General features: G+C 31.3%; 1 protein-coding gene across 1 annotated transcript; it reads left to right on the top strand.

Moving 5' to 3' along the window:
• Positions 1-2,444: 2,444 nt before the first annotated feature.
• On the top strand, positions 2,445-19,615 carry LOC130900404 (high affinity cationic amino acid transporter 1). The gene is made up of 14 exons (XM_057810972.1): positions 2,445-3,049; positions 6,504-6,761; positions 10,719-10,847; positions 10,928-11,083; positions 12,566-12,670; positions 12,728-12,874; positions 12,924-13,048; positions 13,207-13,304; positions 14,694-14,833; positions 14,905-15,007; positions 15,066-15,211; positions 16,246-16,412; positions 17,815-17,923; positions 19,401-19,615. Exons 1-14 carry the CDS (start codon positions 3,025-3,027, stop codon positions 19,502-19,504), a joined length of 1,812 nt encoding a protein of 603 aa, XP_057666955.1. The 5' UTR covers positions 2,445-3,024; the 3' UTR covers positions 19,505-19,615.
• Positions 19,616-19,722: the final 107 nt, after the last annotated feature.

Genomic DNA, 19,722 nt, shown 5'->3' with positions numbered 1-19,722 from the left:
TTGTGAAAACTTATTTTAATTACAAAACAAAAATATCGATCAAACTAATCCTACGTCGTTGTCGTCACAACCATTGAAAAAGCATATACCAAATATGGTATGAGTAAAAGGGCTGTTTAATGGATGAGCAACTCTACAGACTTAGTTTACCAAGTTTCCAGTTTTCCAAACCATCTAAAGAATAACTTTTTGGGAGTTTGACAAAATACGCGCATGTCTAGGTCGTCGCATTTAACATATCACTCAATAAGTCGTGTGACTAACTAAGAAAATCACATTTTTTGCCATAAATCGATTTTATTCATCACAATGTAATCTCCTTCAAGAGCAGTACAATAATTCCAACGCATTTGTCTTTTGACTCAATATAGGCTTCAGTTTCTGTAATTGCTTTTTCATTTGAGCCGAATTTCTTACCGGGGAACATTTTTTGAGACCAATAAATAGCCAATAGTCAAAGGGGGTCAGATTTGGACTCTACGGTGTATGAAGAAGTAATTCGAAGTGTATTTCCTTCAATTTAACCATCGTTGGCATTGTCTAGGTGAAGCAGTGGTTTTTTCTTCGCCGTTTCTCCTTGATCACCACATTCAAACGATCCAACAACTCTATGTAGTATTCGCTATTATCTCTCCTTTTGGAGCTAGTCAATGAACAATACTGAAGCCATAATCTTCCCAGCTGACTTGTACCTTTGGACGCTTCGGATGTGGTTCACCGGCTGCAGTCCATTCAGATGATGATCGTTTTGATTCCGGAATGAAGTGAGTGATCCATGTTTCTGTTTCATGTTGTCACATATCGTCGCAAAAATCTGATTTATTACATGTAAACATGGCCAAACACTGCTCTGAATTATCAACACGTTGTTCTTTTTGATCGACTGTAACTAAACACTTTCTAATATCTTCACGGCCTCAGCGATCTCACGCAATTTCAATTTACGATTAGATATAAACAATTTGTGGTCCGTTTAAATTCAGCAAACCTTATAAATGATTCTTTTCGATGGAACAGAGTCCGGCCATTGCTGAGCTTATACAGTATTTTTTTCATTAAGAAGCAATGATAAATTAATACACAGAATTGTTTTGAAAATAACAAAAGTAATCTACTTAATGAAATTTTCAAATAGTCTTTTGAAAGTTGGTACTTCATAAACGTCATATAAATTTGACATCTGTGTGTTAGTCACACAACTTATTGTTGTTATAAGTTGAATAAATAACAACAATAAATTTTTGACTTTTATCTTACTGTACAACTTTAGCCTAGCTACTATCTTCTAAAAATAGGACCTTCAATCTAAAACTTTTTGTTTCATTCATAAATCGAGCTTAAAAAGCCAAACCGGACGCCAACAAATACAATTATTGGTAAAGCTGAAAATACTGGATAAAAGGACTTCGAAAATACAAAGCTAATGTATTTTTATGATTTTCCTAAACCGGGCAGATATTGAAGTATAGCCATAGAAAATAGTCTGCGCAAACTATTCTTAAATTCGTTCTCTAATACTCATACAAATAGTAGTATTGTGTGCAAAATTTTTTATGTACTCCACAGGATTTGACAAGACTTTCACCCCTACGTACGTAGAAGATGCAACATTTGGACCAGCCGTTCATAGGTCACTCTAATCCATATCGCATCGCTCGCGGGGCAACTCAGGCGAAGAATCATCAGCGTATCGTACGACGGCGACAAGTCACTTCTGCACCAATGTGCCTTTTTGATATCAATAGTATCTTTTTTTCGCCCTGTATATATCCCTTTTCACATCAATTTTTCGATGCCGCTATCTTATGTAATATCTCCACCTGTATTACTAATCAGCATTAAAAATTGATAAACGAAACAAATTCTTCTATAATTCACAGTCGACGCGATAAGGATTGGCGCGGCTTTTGTATAGCGGCTGGCCCAAGCCCCTCCTTACGTAGAAAACGGATAATTCCGAGTTTTTACCATGATGGATTTCCTCAATAATATATCCTCTTAATTTTACAGTTCTTTTTTATATGATGCTTGTAAATTCGATATTATTAGTAATCTTTCTTTTTTAATTAAAAACCACGTTCTTTGAACATATTCTTTTCTTGGTATAATTTGAAATAATAGTCCACAATAGATCTGAGTTTGATTCCCAGTCTGGAAATGATTTTGTTGATTACTGAAAAATATTCACTTCTCTTTCCATTATTCCTTTTTTCCCCATTTTCTTAATACGTTCCATATGGTACGGTACGGTAAGATGGATGGTGTTTCTCGGTGGATCTCTATAACCAATAGATTTGGGTTCGATTTCTATTCCGGGTCTTCTTAATCTTATTTTTCGTTGCCAAAAATTTCTCACTAAGTAGGTCTTTCCTCTCCTTTATTCTCCATCGCTCAAAATGATCAAATCGAAATTTAGGACTCTAATTTTAATTTCGAAACGATTTAGTTTCAAAATGCTTTAGAAATCACTACACGCTCATCAGTAATTTTATTCTATTGCCAAGAATAATTTTCTGGTTTTTAGCTTGATTTTTGCTGAAAACGTGAAAAAGTTTGTTTCTCTGTGTTTTAAACAGAATTTAACTGCACTATATTTTTATTGTGTGGGTCAATGTCGCTTGAAATAGCTGATGTAATTTATAGATATAGGTTGAGATATTTTTTACGTCACAACCAGCAACGTGCTCACCAATGCGAATGTTTTAGGTTAGCTTAGAGTTTACTTATCAGGTAACCGATACGATCGTTCGAAAAAAGTTTTGATACTTCAAGCGCTTTTATTATTTATTATAAAATTAATTAAATCGTGTACGACTCTACAATGCTGGTAATTGTTTAATAGAAAATGGTTAACGGAATTAAGTTTAGAGTGCTGTGAAATGAAACGCTTTCAATTGGTTTTGATTAAAGTGTAATATTGACATTTTGCAAACAATTAACTAGCAGACAAATTTTTTTATTATTGTAACAATTTCAAACACTGCCGACGTATCATTTCCACACGGTGATTAGATTTTGTTAAAAATGGAGGAATTGATCAAAGCTTTAGGTGAGTTTTTATATTTTGAACTAATCTTTCATAATATTCAGTTGAAATACCTTTAGACGATTAAATAAAAACAATGATTACATTATCAATATGTTGGTGTATTGAACTATGTTAATTGCATCAGCCAATTTTTGAGAGATATAATCTGAATGTAACAACCGATTTTTATTACGTGTTCTATGAGTGCTTACGAGAGTTGTGCGAAAAGTTTCATAAAGTATAGTTATTTAAAAATTTAACTGTTCAACATAGTCTACTATGTAGTCAATACACTTTTACTTTTTCATTATGTTTTATTATAGCTGCAATTCCGGAATCCGTGTCAATTGAAAAAACAATGCCTCGGCTTTATAATGTTGTTATAAGAAACTTTGTAAATTAAATGATACAATTGCTCTGATTTGTTTTTCTACAGTATGTAGTGACCCGATCCTCCCTATTGTGGTGATTTAAGACATTGTTAGGGGAGACTTGATACACATAATTAAACCAAGGAGAATTACTGAACAGTTTATACATTCACATTATTATAAATACTGAAAGTTAACAATAATTTTAATGATTGATATGTGAAAAACTCATACACTCTCCTGAAAAAATGTTTAATGATCTCTCTATTTTTGTTGCTTTCCTTTATTTTGTTTTTATTCAAGTGCTAAATGTCTTCAACAGCATTTCTCCACTTTTTCCTCCGTAAAATGGAAATTAGGTTAAGACTCTTTCTAATATTTTAACCTAAAAAGATAATCAAATATTTGAATTAATGAAAATTAACCTAAAATAGTGGGTTTTAAATATGTATTTCATACTTTTCTTAGTAAATTATAAATATGATGAATTCAAACATATTGGAAAATCTAGAATTTTTCTGGTTGAATTCACTTGTTTTCGATTAAGTCCAACTTGACTCATGATACCTCATCCAATGAAATTAAAGTTAGGTTGTTGTTTTGGAGGGAAATCTTGCAGCCAACCTTCCAAAATCAAATCACGATGTTCCAAATTCTTCCATCTCCCTAACTTCACATTTCCCAATAGGACCTAACACCTTAAACACGGCATAACAAAATTATTTCAATGCTGTTCAAAAGAAGTGACTCCAGTTGCAGAGCTAAAGGAACTCGTAGTAGCATAAATGTTAGATTGACTTCCAAAATTTATGGATAGGTGTAGATGACTCTGCTATATCGGTACACAAATCGAAAACGTGTAGGAGTACTACACAGTGAAATTGAGAAAAGGAAATCAGAAGAGGAGTCGAGCTTAAGGAAAATTGCGATCTTCGAGAATAAATTTGTCATACGACCTGGAAACGATTACTCAAAAATACCGAAAACTACGAACTTCCCAAACGCGGCGAGGAGTATAAGACTTAACGTAAAAATGAAAATGTCCGAAAGAAATAATATAGTAGAGAATTACGTGACTAAAAAGAAGAATGAATTATTCATAATTTTAATAAAATCTTATTAGTCAAATTTTTCTTGTTTATACGCGAGTGTTTCAAATCCAAACTTTACAAACTCCTGGTGATGAGGAATCAAACTTCACAATTTTAATGTGTTTTGAATAAACTCTAACCTACACTTATTCATGAAAAACCCTATATAAAATAATTCTTGATACATTTGTTTTGAATACAATTTTAAATATCTTTTAAGCTCTTAGAATTTACTTCCTGTAAAATCAAATAAGATATGATTAATTGACAATAGTTGAAGTGTTTAGATAGATAATTATATTGTATGCAATAATTTAAGATTTAATAATTACTACATTAAGATAAAAAATAATGAGGAAACAACGTGCAAATCTTTATAAACTTTATTATATGTATAGCGAGCTGAAAATTATTAAAGCAATTAATTATTTAATTTCGACTTTATTAAAAATGAGTGTAACTAGTGAAAGTTCTGAAAGTTTTAATAAGTCATCTGTTTACATAGTAAATACGTCTGCTGTAGTTGTTAACTCAAATTCTGTAGTTATAAACAACGTGGAATCTACAGTTAGTGACAATGCTGATTCTTCTAATCCAGGTATTGTTTCCTCATTTATTAATTTTCATTTATACAAACTGGTGTCTCTACTCCTTACATTGTAAATGAAGTGATTTAATTCTATTCATTAATGCGAAAGGATTCAATTCATTGCAATATTTTAAATCGTTAAGGAAGCAAAGAAAATTTATAAATTGTATGAGTAAATATATAAGTTCAATTAATTATAGTGTTAGGAATGAATGAAAAAATATTAGTAAAAGCTTATAAGGAAAAATTAAATTCTCGAAATCAAACTTGTGACATGAAAGGTGACAGACGTATGACAAAATTCAATTTGCGAGATGAAGAACATATCTAGACAAAATGGCATATCAAGATCAACTATTGAACGTAATTTACTCCATATCATGGCCAAAAAGTGCAAGAGTTGTTACCTTGAGACACAGTGATTGAATTTCTATCGATTTATTTCACGTCAGAACTTCACTTTTAAAAGAAAATTCTTTTTATTGATTAGGCTTGCTTTGCTCTTAGGAGTATTAAAAGTATGCATAAGCTTTATAATATAATTATCAACTTCTCTATTAGTGATTTTCTCCGCCGTTCTATTGTTTCCATTGGTATTGAAGCGACTCGAATAATGGAATTTAACCTAACTAATCTTCTATGATGCTACTACCCGGTACAGGCCTTGAACTCCCTAAATTTTTGTCTCCAGTCATTCTGCCCAGAACTGCCCTCTTCCAATTGCATTTCGTTAGAAGAGTGATTGCACCCTCTGCGGCTTCTTCCTGTCAAGTTTTCCAAGGTGTTCCTACAAAGGCCTACGACTTTGGATTGGATTCAAATACTTTTCTTTGGATTATCTGCTCATTCATTCTTAATATATGACTTGCCTATCATATGTACTGTCTGTACTATGACAAATTCCGAAATCTATGTAGTTTTTTATAGGGAACGTGGCAAGGAAACACCAAAGTAGATCAACTTTTATATTTTCCGAGTTTTCAAATACTTATTTATTCATCGTCTGGGAAATAGTTAATTAAGATTTCTGGTGATTTTTGATATTATTAAAGCTTGTAAAAAGTTTTAAACTCATAGAATTCAAAATTCAATATTCAAATTGACGTTGATAGCAATATTGCTATATCACCAGAAATCTTAATTAATTACTTCCCAGACGATGAATACATAAGTACAGGCTTTTATTATTACTTTCGGCCTTTCTATGTTGACTGCTAGTCTTATTTTCTTGGCTTTATCGTGCATCTCTATACGTATATTGGTCTTTGACCATTGATGGTGATCTCCCCATTACATTGATGTTACCTGGGAAAGCCATTTGTGATGATGTATGACATAAGAATGTTTTCTACAGCTATATTGAATAACATGGGTACTAGACAAATGTACCAAATAATATAAAATTCGATGTTTATGTATTCCAGGTGCCCCAGAAAACATGCGACTGAAATGTCCGACATGGGCTCAAACTCAAAAAGTTTTAACAAGAAAAAAAGTACTGAAACACGATCAAGATTCAAAGCTAGCAAAGGTTTTAACGACATTTGATTTGACAGCTCTGGGTGTTGGCAGTACGCTCGGAGTAGGTGTTTACGTTTTGGCAGGAGATGTTGCCAAAAACACTGCCGGACCTGCTGTGATCATATCATTTTTTATTGCCGCCGTAACTTCAGTTTTAGCAGGTGTGTATATATATTTTTAATCCTTCGCCAAATATAACATTCTCCTATTTTTCATTTGAGATATTTCGCCATTTATTTGTACTTATATAGCATAGGTTTTCTTAAAAAAAAAGCACAAATATAATTATGTAGAGATATTGTATTCTTTAATTTTTCACTAATTGATAACACTGTTTGGTTTTTATCTATTTGTCATGTTATTTATCTTTGGTAGAACTATATAAAAACAAGAGGATTTTGAGGTTATAATGAACGATAAAAAAGAAGATATAAACTTTTAAAGTCGTTTTATAAAACAACTAGCTCTCTCATGGTTTTGAAATTTAAGAAATAAACATCAAAAGTTTTTAACTGCTATTTATCGTATAAAGCTTGACACTTTTTCAACTCTTCTACCATAAAAGATACCCCTTCCTCTCTCTACACTCTACACGAAATGTTATATCGTTAATACTACCACGGCAGATATTCTTTCAAGCTGTTCAACATAGTCCCACCTAGAGTTGCAAGACTTACTCGACAGGTAGGGAGACGTTATTACGAGAAAACGTGCACCTAGAATGGTTTTATTTCGTATTTTCTCACCAATATTAAAGTGGCGCCACCCCTATAGCGATCTTAGTCCATTGAAATGTTACATGAGCTTGGCGTTTTTTAGAGGACGCCGTTCATTTTAGCTCCATAAAAGGAAAATAAACAGGCAATTTAAAAACACAATTAAAAAAGAATTTGCTCCAGTGGTGTAAAAAATAGGGGGATAAAAGTGACAAATAACCTTGACAGCACGCCACTGGTTAAAGTTCCAAAGTTTGTTTATGTCGAAATATTCCTTTATTAAGGAACATAAGGGTAACCAAATTTGAAAAAAAAATTTAAAGGCGTTCTTGATTTATGGCAAATTTTTTATTTTGATTTGAAATTTTGAACACATTATATCTTAACAACTATGCTCTTTAAGAGTTCGTATTCCTATATAAAAATAAATCATTTATTGAGATCTCTCTGTGGTAGAGCGTTGTCGGTCGAATATAGAAACAAGAATATTTAGAAACATCACCGGTTATTTTATATAATCACCAATCAATTTTACTGTAACATATGTATTTAATCTAAAAAATTTTGAGCAAATCCGCTGTATAAATGGTGCGATATGTGATGATCTCGTTCCCAAAAGTGGCACACGACCTTGTTAGGAATATAAACTATTTTACATGAGTGCATCGTCAGGTAATTCAACAATATTGACAAATGCACTTGTGGATAATTGTGTAACTTAATTGTCATATGTTATCAATTTAAAATACCTAAAATATGCTGACGATCAAATTTTATAAATCGACATACCTAGCTTCACACGAACAAAAATGGAGCATGTTAGGATAATACGGGGGCTTGTGATAATCAGTGACGTCTAAAATCAAAGGGACTTTGGGTTGAAGTTTTTAATGTAATAAGTATATGGGTTTTATCTCAAAGACTATAAAAACATTTTAGAAATCTTTATTGCTAAATAAAAACGAAGAAATCAATTATATTCAGTCATTTAAAATTTGTTTATTGACTATTGTTTTAAAAATTTTTGTTTATATGATACAAACATTCATTCAAGTAAATAGAACATGAGTATAGGAATAAATTAAGCTCCGTATGCGTGTATTCCTATTGTCGAAACTGTGTAAAAAAATATTTAAAAAATGAAAAAATGTTTTACCGTCATCGCGGATATTAATTTTTTCTACGTCCGTAGACTCTATTTTTATTTTGTAATAGTAATATTAAAAGTACAACTGTGTGCATTATTAATTTGAAGTGAAGAAGAAGTTACATTACTATTGGTACTTGAATTGGCAACATTTAACGAGTTCAAAGTAATAATATCTTCTATAGTTGTATTAGTACTTATTGAATTGTTGGTAGGATCGTGAAAGTTATAATTTTCACTGCGGAATCCATTTTGTCTTTTATTGAGTCGTCTTCGTAACCCTCCGCAACTGTGTTGGATTTCCACCCACCGTGTTTGTTTAGTTGAATTATATCACCACCGGAATCCACTAATAGAGACGCCGAATAGCGTCGAAATGTATGCCCAATGTAGTTTTTTGGATTAGGTAAATTCAAATATGTTACGATAAGCGAGGGAATTTTTGGAGAGGTATTGATACCTACAACTTGAGTTTTGCATTTTCCATTTCTATACTGCAAAAAGAAATGACTGTTTTGATATTCGTGGATTGTTGTAACAGTAAATCGACGTTGAACATGAGTCTTTGTATCAAGTACTGTAGTAATTTCCGGTATTATTAATATCGTTACAGTTCATTTTATATAATTCCTCCCTCCGCAGAGCTCCTGCGATTCCGAATATAAAAGCAAACTGAAAGACGTTATAAATAATATCTAAGCTTACATTAAAATTTTTTGCTGTCGTACGTTATGCATGATATAATGATCGTCTGGAGCTTGTAACAGAAACTTCTTAATTTCTTCACGAGCAAATGTTTTTTTGGATCTATAGCCAACTAATTTAATTTTTAAATGTGTAATGAGTTTCGAGTATTTACGTGGTTATTTACCATTAGGGTGCTTTTCAGTTTTGAATAAGTCGACCAAAGTGTTTTTCTCATTTTGGATTTAGTTTCAAAGTAAGCTAGTATCACTTCCTGTGAAGCTGTTTATGCCACTCCTTAAAAGAATTATATTCCTTTAAATACTGTTCCCTGGATTTCTCAAGATTCATAGTCACTGCAGTTGCCGATTCAACAACATCTGGTGTGCAGTTCACTATTACTCTCCATAACTAATAATAACCAGTAACACTCCTTTTAATTAGACATAAAACGGATTTTCTTGAAGGAATATCAAGAAATAAAAGTGTGACAGTTAATCGGAGAAACGAATTGACATGAGAAAGAAAGCGTTTACAGCCCACCATTTTGATAAAACAATTTTATAATTTCGTTAAAAGTAGACACGTTACGGCACTTTTCTTAATGCAAAAGAGTGAAAAAATGAACCGCTACGGTACTTTTTGACCAATTTAGAAATAACATTCTTTATGAATGCAAATGAATGAAAAAAAAAACGTGAATATTATAATGGACATAGAAAAATTAATTTTTTTAATTTCAATTCTGTATTTTCACGCGGTAATGTCTTGTGAAGAAAATTGTCATCGCGAGTAAACATTTCGATAAACAAGTCGTTGCTACGATACCAGGAACAAAAGAAAGTTCTTTCCAGGAGAGAATAAGCCACGTTAGTCCCCTATACCAGGGACGAAAAGCGAACTTTTCATCCCGGTGAGAGAAAAAATATTAGATTGGAAACCAATTTGAAACAGAACAAAGGGAAAACCTAAAACAAGATGGATAAGCAACCAATAATACAGTTGTCGCCTTATAACTTAGAATATAGCTCGCGGGTACTTCCTTTTATAATTCTTATCCATAGAAAACACATTCCCAACCTTCAACAAGCATTCAGTTGTGTCTATAAAACTATATTATCATTACATGTGTAGGTGCAATAAAATGTTGATTCTTAGTTTAATGTAATAGCAAGCAGAACAATAAGCATTAGGTTATCCCTTATTAGACAACGAAAGAAAAAACTCATAACTCTAAGTAAACACAAGTTATCTGTACTTACCAAGTAATACCAGTTGTTTAGGGCAAAACAGATTCAGATTATACAGGACCGATGGACTTATCCTCGATGACAATTGAAAATATATAGTTACATACATGAAGAAATAGAATATTGTAGAAATTCTTGTATTTGTTTTGACACGTGTGTAGTAAATTTTTATAATTTTTGTAGTGTTCTGTTTCATTAGAATGCATATTACCTCGTGGGTTTGTATAAATTTTGAAAAGTTTACCTCTGTAAACTGTAGTTTTCAGTATGCCTCATATTGTACGTACCGAATATTTAATAATGTCATTTCGTATTTTTTAGGCCTTTGTTATGCCGAATTCGGAGCTCGAGTACCAAAAGCGGGATCTGCTTACGTATACAGCTACGTTTGTATTGGCGAATTTTTCGCTTTTATTATAGGTTGGAATCTCATTTTAGAATATCTCATAGGTACGTTAGTTGTTTTTTTTTATTTTTTCATATGTCTATAACTAATCCATTCGTTTTTGTTGGAATAAAATTTGTTTCAGGATCAGCGGCAAGTACCAAAGCAATTTTTTTATATATTGACGAATTAGCAAATAAGACAATGGCCAGTTTTTTTACTGAAAATATGCCTTTAGGAGGAAATCAAGTTTCGCATTATGCTGATCTCTTTTCATTGGCACTAGCTATTGCGTTTTCAAGTGAGTAACATTTACACTATACACTCTACAGCTACTTCTGTTACTCTTCTACCGATATAAACCTTTTTCTGTCTTACAACACGATGAATTCCTATAAATTCTCTCATCTTCCTTCTTATAGGCTGATTTCCAGTTACAATTGGCCTTCAACTGGAAGTTATGTGTTAACAACGGTTTCCCAGTAAACGAACAGTTGAGTTTGTTTATTTGAATTTCTTAGGACCTAAGAAAATAAAAAAAAAACATTTGTTTCCATCAAGCGATCATTCTTTCCCATTTTTGTATTTTTTTGGGGCATTTTCAAACGGTTGACACCACCAAATCAGTTGAAGACACTGATATTTTAAGTGGTCTACTGATATATAGAAGCTCATTCAAATATGATCCAGAAAAACCATCCATTCAGACATATATAACTATTAAACACTATGGCAGGGTAAGCATGTCAAAATTGCCTTGACTGGATATTTATTTGGAACTGGCTATTCAAAAGGACATATTTGAAGACCTCTGGAGCCAAATTTTCAGACTCCTAAACCTAATTCTAGGATCCCTGAATGTAGAGAAGTGTTTTAAAAAAAATTAGTGCTCTATCGTTTATTCAAAAAAATCTAGAAATAATCACAAAGATACCTTATTTATCAAGAAAACACCTTGATTTTTTTAGATTTTAGTGATAAAAATTGGGCTTTTTAGGTTATAAATATATATATCAAATAATAATTTTATGGGTATTTTCCCCTTCTCCTTCTTTCCATGTTCCAGATTGGAACATGCTCCAAAATTGAGAAAACCATTTAAATTTATTATTAAAGATATGTCACGAAATTAGAATAATTTAAGTTTGAATATGACAATACTTTGAAAAATTATTGAAAAATATTTTTGATCCCTAAAGAAAAATGTGTTTTCTCAATACAAAAGGCACCTTCATGAATTGTTTAAAATTTTTTTAAGCAAACCGCTAATCAAAATTATTTGTAAAAACTGAAATTTCGGCTCGAGAGATTTTCATATAAGGTATTTCAAATATTTAGTTTTGAATAAATATTCAGGTCAAGACAATTTCAACAAACTTATCCTACTATAGCTTTTATCTAGCGTTTTAAAACAAAACTACCAATTTTGAATGAAACTCGTACCTATCCTGACAAGAAAAATGGTCAAAAAGGGAAAACACAGCCAAATTGTTTGTAATCAACAGATTCGAGTCTTTTAGTTTTGTTACATTTGTCACAAGTTTGTATTTAGTCTCTAAGCTCACAACAGTTCTATCCTCCCTCGTTTGTTTCACAAAGCGTATACATTTACAGCATCTTGTTCTTACCAAACTGATAACATTCAGTACTTCAAATTATCTGCAAGTGTTTCTGTTCCATATTATATTATAAAATGTTCCTTTTTCATCTCAGTTCCACTGTTCTACATTCTAGTACTATAATCGAGTAAAATGTCATATCAAACAAAATTATTTATTTCCAGTTGCACTGGCATGCGGAGCCAAAGAATCATCTGTAATAAATAATATATTCACTTTTGTGAATTTGTTAGTTGTGATAGTTGTTATAATCTCTGGATTATGGAAAGGTGAGTTAATCAAACTACATTTAAATTTCTAAATCAACTGTATATTTTCAATTTCAGTGGATATTGCCAACTGGCAACGAACCAAAGAAGAAGCGATGGGTAAAGGAGCTGGTGGATTTAATCCTTATGGATTGAAAGGAATTGTGAAGGGCGCCGCTAGATGTTTTTATGGATTTATTGGTTTTGATTGCATCGCAACTGCAGGTAATTATAAAAAATTATGATGATATTGTTTCCTAAATTCTTATTTTAGGTGAAGAAACAAAAAATCCCCAAAAATCAATACCAATTGGCGTAGTTGGATCTTTAATGATAGTATTCTTTGCTTATTTTGGTATGTCTACTGTAATGACGATGCTACTACCTTATTACGAACAGGTAAGCTTCACTTCCAAGACAAAATTATCTGACGGCCTCTGAAGACCGCAGACACTGTAATTGTGTTGTGGTAGTAAACAGTGTGTTTAGTATGACTATGACATTTCTTACAACTTAATCCATTTCATGTTTTTGACCTAAAAATATTTTTATTTCAGGATGAAAATGCGCCACTTGCTTACATATATTCGCGATTAAATTGGACTGTATTTAAATACGTCGTGAGCATTGGAGCGATTTGTGCCCTTTTTTCTAGGTATGCTTTTTGTATATTATTATTTGATAAAGTCAAAATGACTCAAATTTTATTATTCTATGTATTCAAGGATGTTCATATGGGTAGTTAATAACAATGCTAAAAAGTAAATTTCATAATAAAAATTGTAATTCTAATGCTTTTGGAATTGTCAATTTCGTTAATAAAAAATTATTCAAGAAAAATATATTAACAGTATATGGTACAATACAAATAATATCACTTCTATTTGTATCACTTAACCCAATAAATCTCAGTGTTCTTCGTATAAGCTGTTTTTACTGTCAATACAATGGGTATTCTCACTTGCTTTTTAAAAATATCAAAGATTTAAATATTATTAGGTTTTGCTGAAAGTACAAATTGCGAAAAGCCTTCAGTATTGGCTTGCTAAGCAGCTCTCTTCTATTTGAAAATAGTTATTTACGTTATAAGTCCGGGAAGTGATTTAGTTCGGTACGAAATAGATGTTTATGGACGAGGCGACGAAGGAGCCGAGTCAAGAATATCTAATCGAGTACCGTAATAATAACTTCACGGACTTATAACGTAAATAACTATTTTCAAATAGTAGGGAGTTACTTAGCAAACTGATAGTATCGTAAGACTCAACTGGGCTGGGTATATAATTGTGACCAAGGAGAAGAAGCAGACCGAGAAAGACTTGGAGAAAAGAAATAGAGGATGATATGAGATCATTTAACATAGAGAACTGGAGGGCAAAATGCCGGAACCAAAGGAATGGAAAATAGTAACTAAAGCAGCCAAGAAAAACAATAAACTAGGAAAAAAAAACAAAAATAAAAAAACTAGGAGTGGTCCTCCTCAAAAAAGCATTTTAAAGCGCTATAAGCGATAGCCATAATCCAAAGGATTGATGATGATGATGATAATGATTTGCAGCATTGAAATTTCTCATTCATAAAATTATATGATTTATTCTCAGTGGAATATAAATTTGAGATGTTTGAGGTTCTTTTTAAAATATAATGTACCTGGGATAATCGGATGCATTGACTGCGTTCATATTGCTCTATTTCGCAGCTCATACTGCTACTATTAAAAAATAGTTCTAGGTAAGAATAGAAACTATTTTCACAAAATACGCTAATATACTGGTGTTACCGTAACTAGTCGCACGGAGGGGTATATGGAAATCTAAAAATTCCATATCGCTGACCATCAAATCACACAATCAAAGTTAAAAATACTAGCTCAGGTTTGCAGATATCTATCTCCCAATGAAAAAAATATACTTGCTAATTCAGAAGCTGAATACACCTTATATTCCACGATACGAATACAGAATTTATAAAAAAAAAATTTCTGGAAAATATACAAAAAATAATAATCAAAATTACAGTTTTAATGATAGTAATTTTTGTTCAGTTTATTAGGTGCTATGTTTCCACTACCTCGAATAATTTATGCAATGGCTAAAGATGGATTAATTTTCAAACCCCTTGGAAGAGTACACTCCCAGTTTCATACACCTCTTATGGGTACTCTAATTGCTGGAGCATTAACAGGTACATTCGTTTGTGAAATATAGAGTTCTTATATGTTTTCATTGATTTTTTTTCAATTTCAATTTTTTTAGGCACTTTGGCTTGTATTTTCGATTTAAATAAATTAACAGAAATGATGTCAATAGGTACCCTATTAGCCTATTCGATGGTAGCAGCATGTGTTTTGATTCTCAGGTAATATAAGGATATCTTTTCAAGAAACTCAAACATACAGTTTATTTCATTATTTTAGGTTTTCTAAAGATTCTGAAGCAGAGGATACTGAGAAGGAAGAACAAATTACTTTTAAAAAGTGTTTATCTCAAATATTTAATAGGAAAACTACAGAGCCAACAAGGTTATCATCAAGTATAGTTGCTTGGGAAATTATTATTTTCTGTAAGTTTGCTATAAAATTTTTAGAAACTCTTCAACCGTATTGGACTTTACAGCTGTTTAAATGCACAATGAAAGTACTAGAAAAATAGACTATAACTTAACATCATCTCTGGTTATAAGTAAAACCAATCAGAAAACACAATTAGTAGATTTTTCTAGTATATAGGAGAGTCGGAATAACTTTTTATTTTACCTGCAACTTCAAAAATAATGTCAATTGAAATTCTTTTGCATTATGTTGGTGATATTAAAAAACTTGTACTTCAAAATATGAAATTATTCTGATATTTTTTTGTCCAGTACGTAAATTATCCCAACCCTCCCTACCTTGGGATAGTTTGAGACTGAATTATTTATATTTTAAAAAATATACTGAAATTTGATGATATTTTGGTTAGACATCTGAAAAATTCATGAGTCTATCTTGAGGAAATTTCCGTCAAACGATCAAATAATTTCTATTGTTTTTTGTTTTTATTCGTTTAATAAGTTGGAATTTTTAGAACCGTTTTTTGTATGCATGATTAACAGACTATTTACATTACCACTACACCAACACTCACAATTACACTGTCTGACGTTAACAGTTAACCTTCAGTCTCTGAAGATGTGAGTGTTGGTGTGTTCAGTATTTTATTCATTTAATAAACTTATTTGTGCTTTTAATAGCATTTCTTAGCTTTTTTCTCTTTCTTCCGTTGCCTTCACTTATTTTTCGTAATGTTGTATAATAGTTCTCCCTTATCTCCTTAAGGTATGAGTTAGCTTAAAATTCGTTCTAAAATCATAAATTAACGAAAATACATTTGAAATAATGGATTTTTTGAATAAGCAACCTTAATCAAACTCCAACTGAAATTCATGAATCCCCACAGATAATGAAATTAACGTTAGGTTGTTACTTTGGATCAATTTCCTGCAGCTAACCTTCCAAAATCAAATCACGATGTCCTAAACCTTCTATGTTCCAAATATTCCCGCTCTCCTCCACAATATTACAATGGGGGTACTCAGAAATACTAATTTCTTTTCAGTTATGTTCTGTTTCATTCTCTCTGGTGTAATGACAACTTTTGAAGATGCTCTATATGCAGGCAAAATGTGGATTTTAATTACAGTCTCGGTACTATTTGCGATTTTATCATTTTTATTGATCCTTGTATCTTTTCAACCAACAGCAAATCTCAGTACTGGATTTTCAGTAAGTATAATTACAACTAATTAATTTTACGTCTACTGAGTAGGAAATTCAGATTTCTATACACACCTCTGACTACTATAGCCCAAGCCCGACTCACATATAGGAGAAGAATATCATTCTGCCTCCAAAGTCTGCGTGTCGAGTTAATAAAAACTACCAGTTTGAAAGGATAAGGGTTTAAGTAAGTTAGATAGATATACCGTGAAAACAAAATTTTTTCCGCGTTTTGCGGTATCCCTATAACGTTTATATCAATAGATGCCCAATCAGCTGAAATTAAATAATAAGAAACTCGAAATAAAAGATCATACCATCAAAAAAATAAAGGTAAATATCAAGAGAATAGGCTAACCAGGTGTGTTCAACATTTCCAAGATATGCATTTAAACATTACTCAATAGCGAATTTTTCAGTTAATTATTGGAAAGTAATTGCTCCTCTATGACCAACTTTACTTTATATATTATTCCCTACATAGTTGTGAAATAAAAAAAAATTGAAATATTCTAGTAAGCATATTTTTCCATAAAAGTCTATAATTCAATCTAATTTTGAACATAATTTCTACCAATTTTGAGACACTTATTGTCCAAATAGTTTTCAAGTTGTGTGTTCAAAGAATTATGCGACAAGTCGAACACAGCCGATTTGACATCGTTGTCATGTGGTAGTTACAGGACGCTAGATCGGGATGTTCAAGTGGTTTCCAACTAAATGCTTTTGGGTTCGGTTAGCGGTATGTAGACGAGCATTATTGTGAAACATAATATTGCCTTCACTCAGCATGCCACGTCTTTTGTTTTGAACACAGCAGTGTTTTCTCAAACTTCCACCGACACTTTTGAAAAAATTTAACATTAAAGACACCGTTATTAATGCAGCATTTGCATGGCAACAAGTGAAACCGTAAACTCTAATTAAATCCTGGGAAAATATTTGGCCAGAAAATCCATGCTCAAACAAAATGATAACGAAAAAGAGAACGCTCATGATAGTAACGAAGTTATAAATGACACTTCATACTTTGCGATAAAATTAACGCTTCTTCAGAATCTTCAAGACCTGCAAATGTTTTAATACGAAGAGGGAAAACTTGATTTCAACAACATTTTGGTTCTAAAATCTCGAAGCCGTGACTAGCAGAAGCCACAAAAAAACGGAAAAAAAATCATAGACTTTTTCAATGCTTGAAATAAAAGATATTTTTTATGTTAAAATTAATGCCTAAACTAATTATGTGTGTGTATGTTTTTCAATTTTTTATAGGCTAGGTGTTTGTTGATAATGATAGTAAATTTTTCTTGAGTATGTACCAATGTTTTTTGGAAATCCGAAACGGATTGTACTTTACTTTAAAAAAAATTCACTTATTTTTTCATTAATAACATTATTATTATTTTAGGTACCTTTGATACCTTGGATACCTGGTATTAGTATATTTACAAATATTTATCTAATGACTAATATACAGAAGGACACCTGGATCAAATATGGATATTGGATGATAATAGGTACATTAGTAGTAGGAAACAAGTTTACCAATATTGAGATAAATTGGTGGACTCTACTTACTGTTCATATATACAGGACTCGTCACCTGTATTTATATATTTTCTAATGGGCAATCGCTGATATTTTCCCAGTCATACAAGGTGTCCTAAAAACAGGTTAAACAATGTGGTTTTTTAAAATGGAATATCTTATATTTGATCACATGTTTTAATTCGAAACAAAATTACGTCAACGTTTAATAAGGTTTCATTGATCTTAGCTTTGCTCTGATAAATCTATTACATTTAGAGGTTAACAACAGTGATTTAGGATACCTTTATATTTGTGAGATATTTGTTGTTGCATTATTTCATAATAGGAAGTAGTGGGTGCTTGACAGCTTTCGTAAATCGACTCCTACATCAGTACGTGAAGTGAATGGAAAAAAGAAAATTGTTTTTAAAAAATAACTATACTAATCAGATTTAGGAGTAGATATAAACTCAGAGGATAATTATTTTAAACTAATGATTTGATAATAACTTTGACCAAATTCAAAAACCAGTTAATTTATTACTTCAAATGGAACACCCTGTATCATTTTAATGCATTAAATTGCATATAATAGTGTGATATATTACGAATTGTATGTAACTTCTGTGAGGTAGCAAATAGAATATTAAATAAATTTATTGAATATTAAAACAGTTGAACAAATATCAAAAAATAAATTACACCAGTTGCACTTTCTTCTATAATACAGAGTGTAACTTTACGCCCTTTTCTAAGTTGACGTAATTTTTATATTGTGTTCAAAAAAGTGATCAACTATAAGTCGTTCTATTAAAAAAATCGTATATTTGATTTATTTAACTACTTTTTTGATATCCTGTATGACTGGAAGTAATTTTTAGATGGTAACAGTAATTCGTGTTCATATTGTTATATTTTTCTGATTTAATCATTTCTATTCGTGGGGTGAATTAATAAGCACTTTCTTTTACGTTCTTAATTTAATTACACACTATTCACTATACCATCACTTAAATATAACTTAAATAATTTATTTAAATTCTTGAATTACTTTGCTAATTATCTGTTCACTACGACTGTTTGTTATTGATTGAACTCAATGCGCTACATAAAATTATTTATATACCTATACCAAAAGAATTCTCTAGATCTGAAAAAATTAAGAAACAAAACAAATAAATGGATAGACCTTCCTAGATATTATTCAAAAGAAACAATGTAAATAAAACGCTTGCTATAAAAATTGTTTACACACAAACATCAAAGGAAAGTTAGATTACAAAGTATTTTGATCCTACATCACAGGTTGCCCCCTTCGCCGAAACTTTTGTTGAAATTTTCATTGTAATTGGACAGGGCCGATCTAGAACCCATTTCGCGAACTATGAGAAAAATATTTTGAAAATATCACCGTTCGATCAAGTGACAGGTGACTCACTCTGATAATTATTTTTGATATTTTAGGTATACTGATCTATTTTGCATATGGTTTATGGCACAGTACGGAAAGAGATAGAGACGAAGAACAATCAAGGGCTATAAACCGCCGAGATAGCTACTCATCATGATTTCGAATAAAATGAAAGGACGCTCAGTATTTTCTTTATGTATTACAATTTATTTATATTTTTGTTAGAATATGCTTTGTTTTCAATGATTAAATAAAAGATTTTTCTTTCTATCGATTTATTATACCAAAGAACACATTGCAAATATAATATGTTTTCTTAAATGTTAAGAAAAATCAAAGATATAACATGACTGTACATCAAATATAAATATTCCT

Source organism: Diorhabda carinulata, chromosome X, assembly GCF_026250575.1.
Source record: "Diorhabda carinulata isolate Delta chromosome X, icDioCari1.1, whole genome shotgun sequence".
Classification (NCBI taxonomy): Eukaryota; Metazoa; Arthropoda; class Insecta; order Coleoptera; family Chrysomelidae; genus Diorhabda; species Diorhabda carinulata.
The sequence above is the reverse complement of the archived record's forward strand: the minus strand, read 5'-3'. Positions and strand labels throughout refer to the sequence as shown.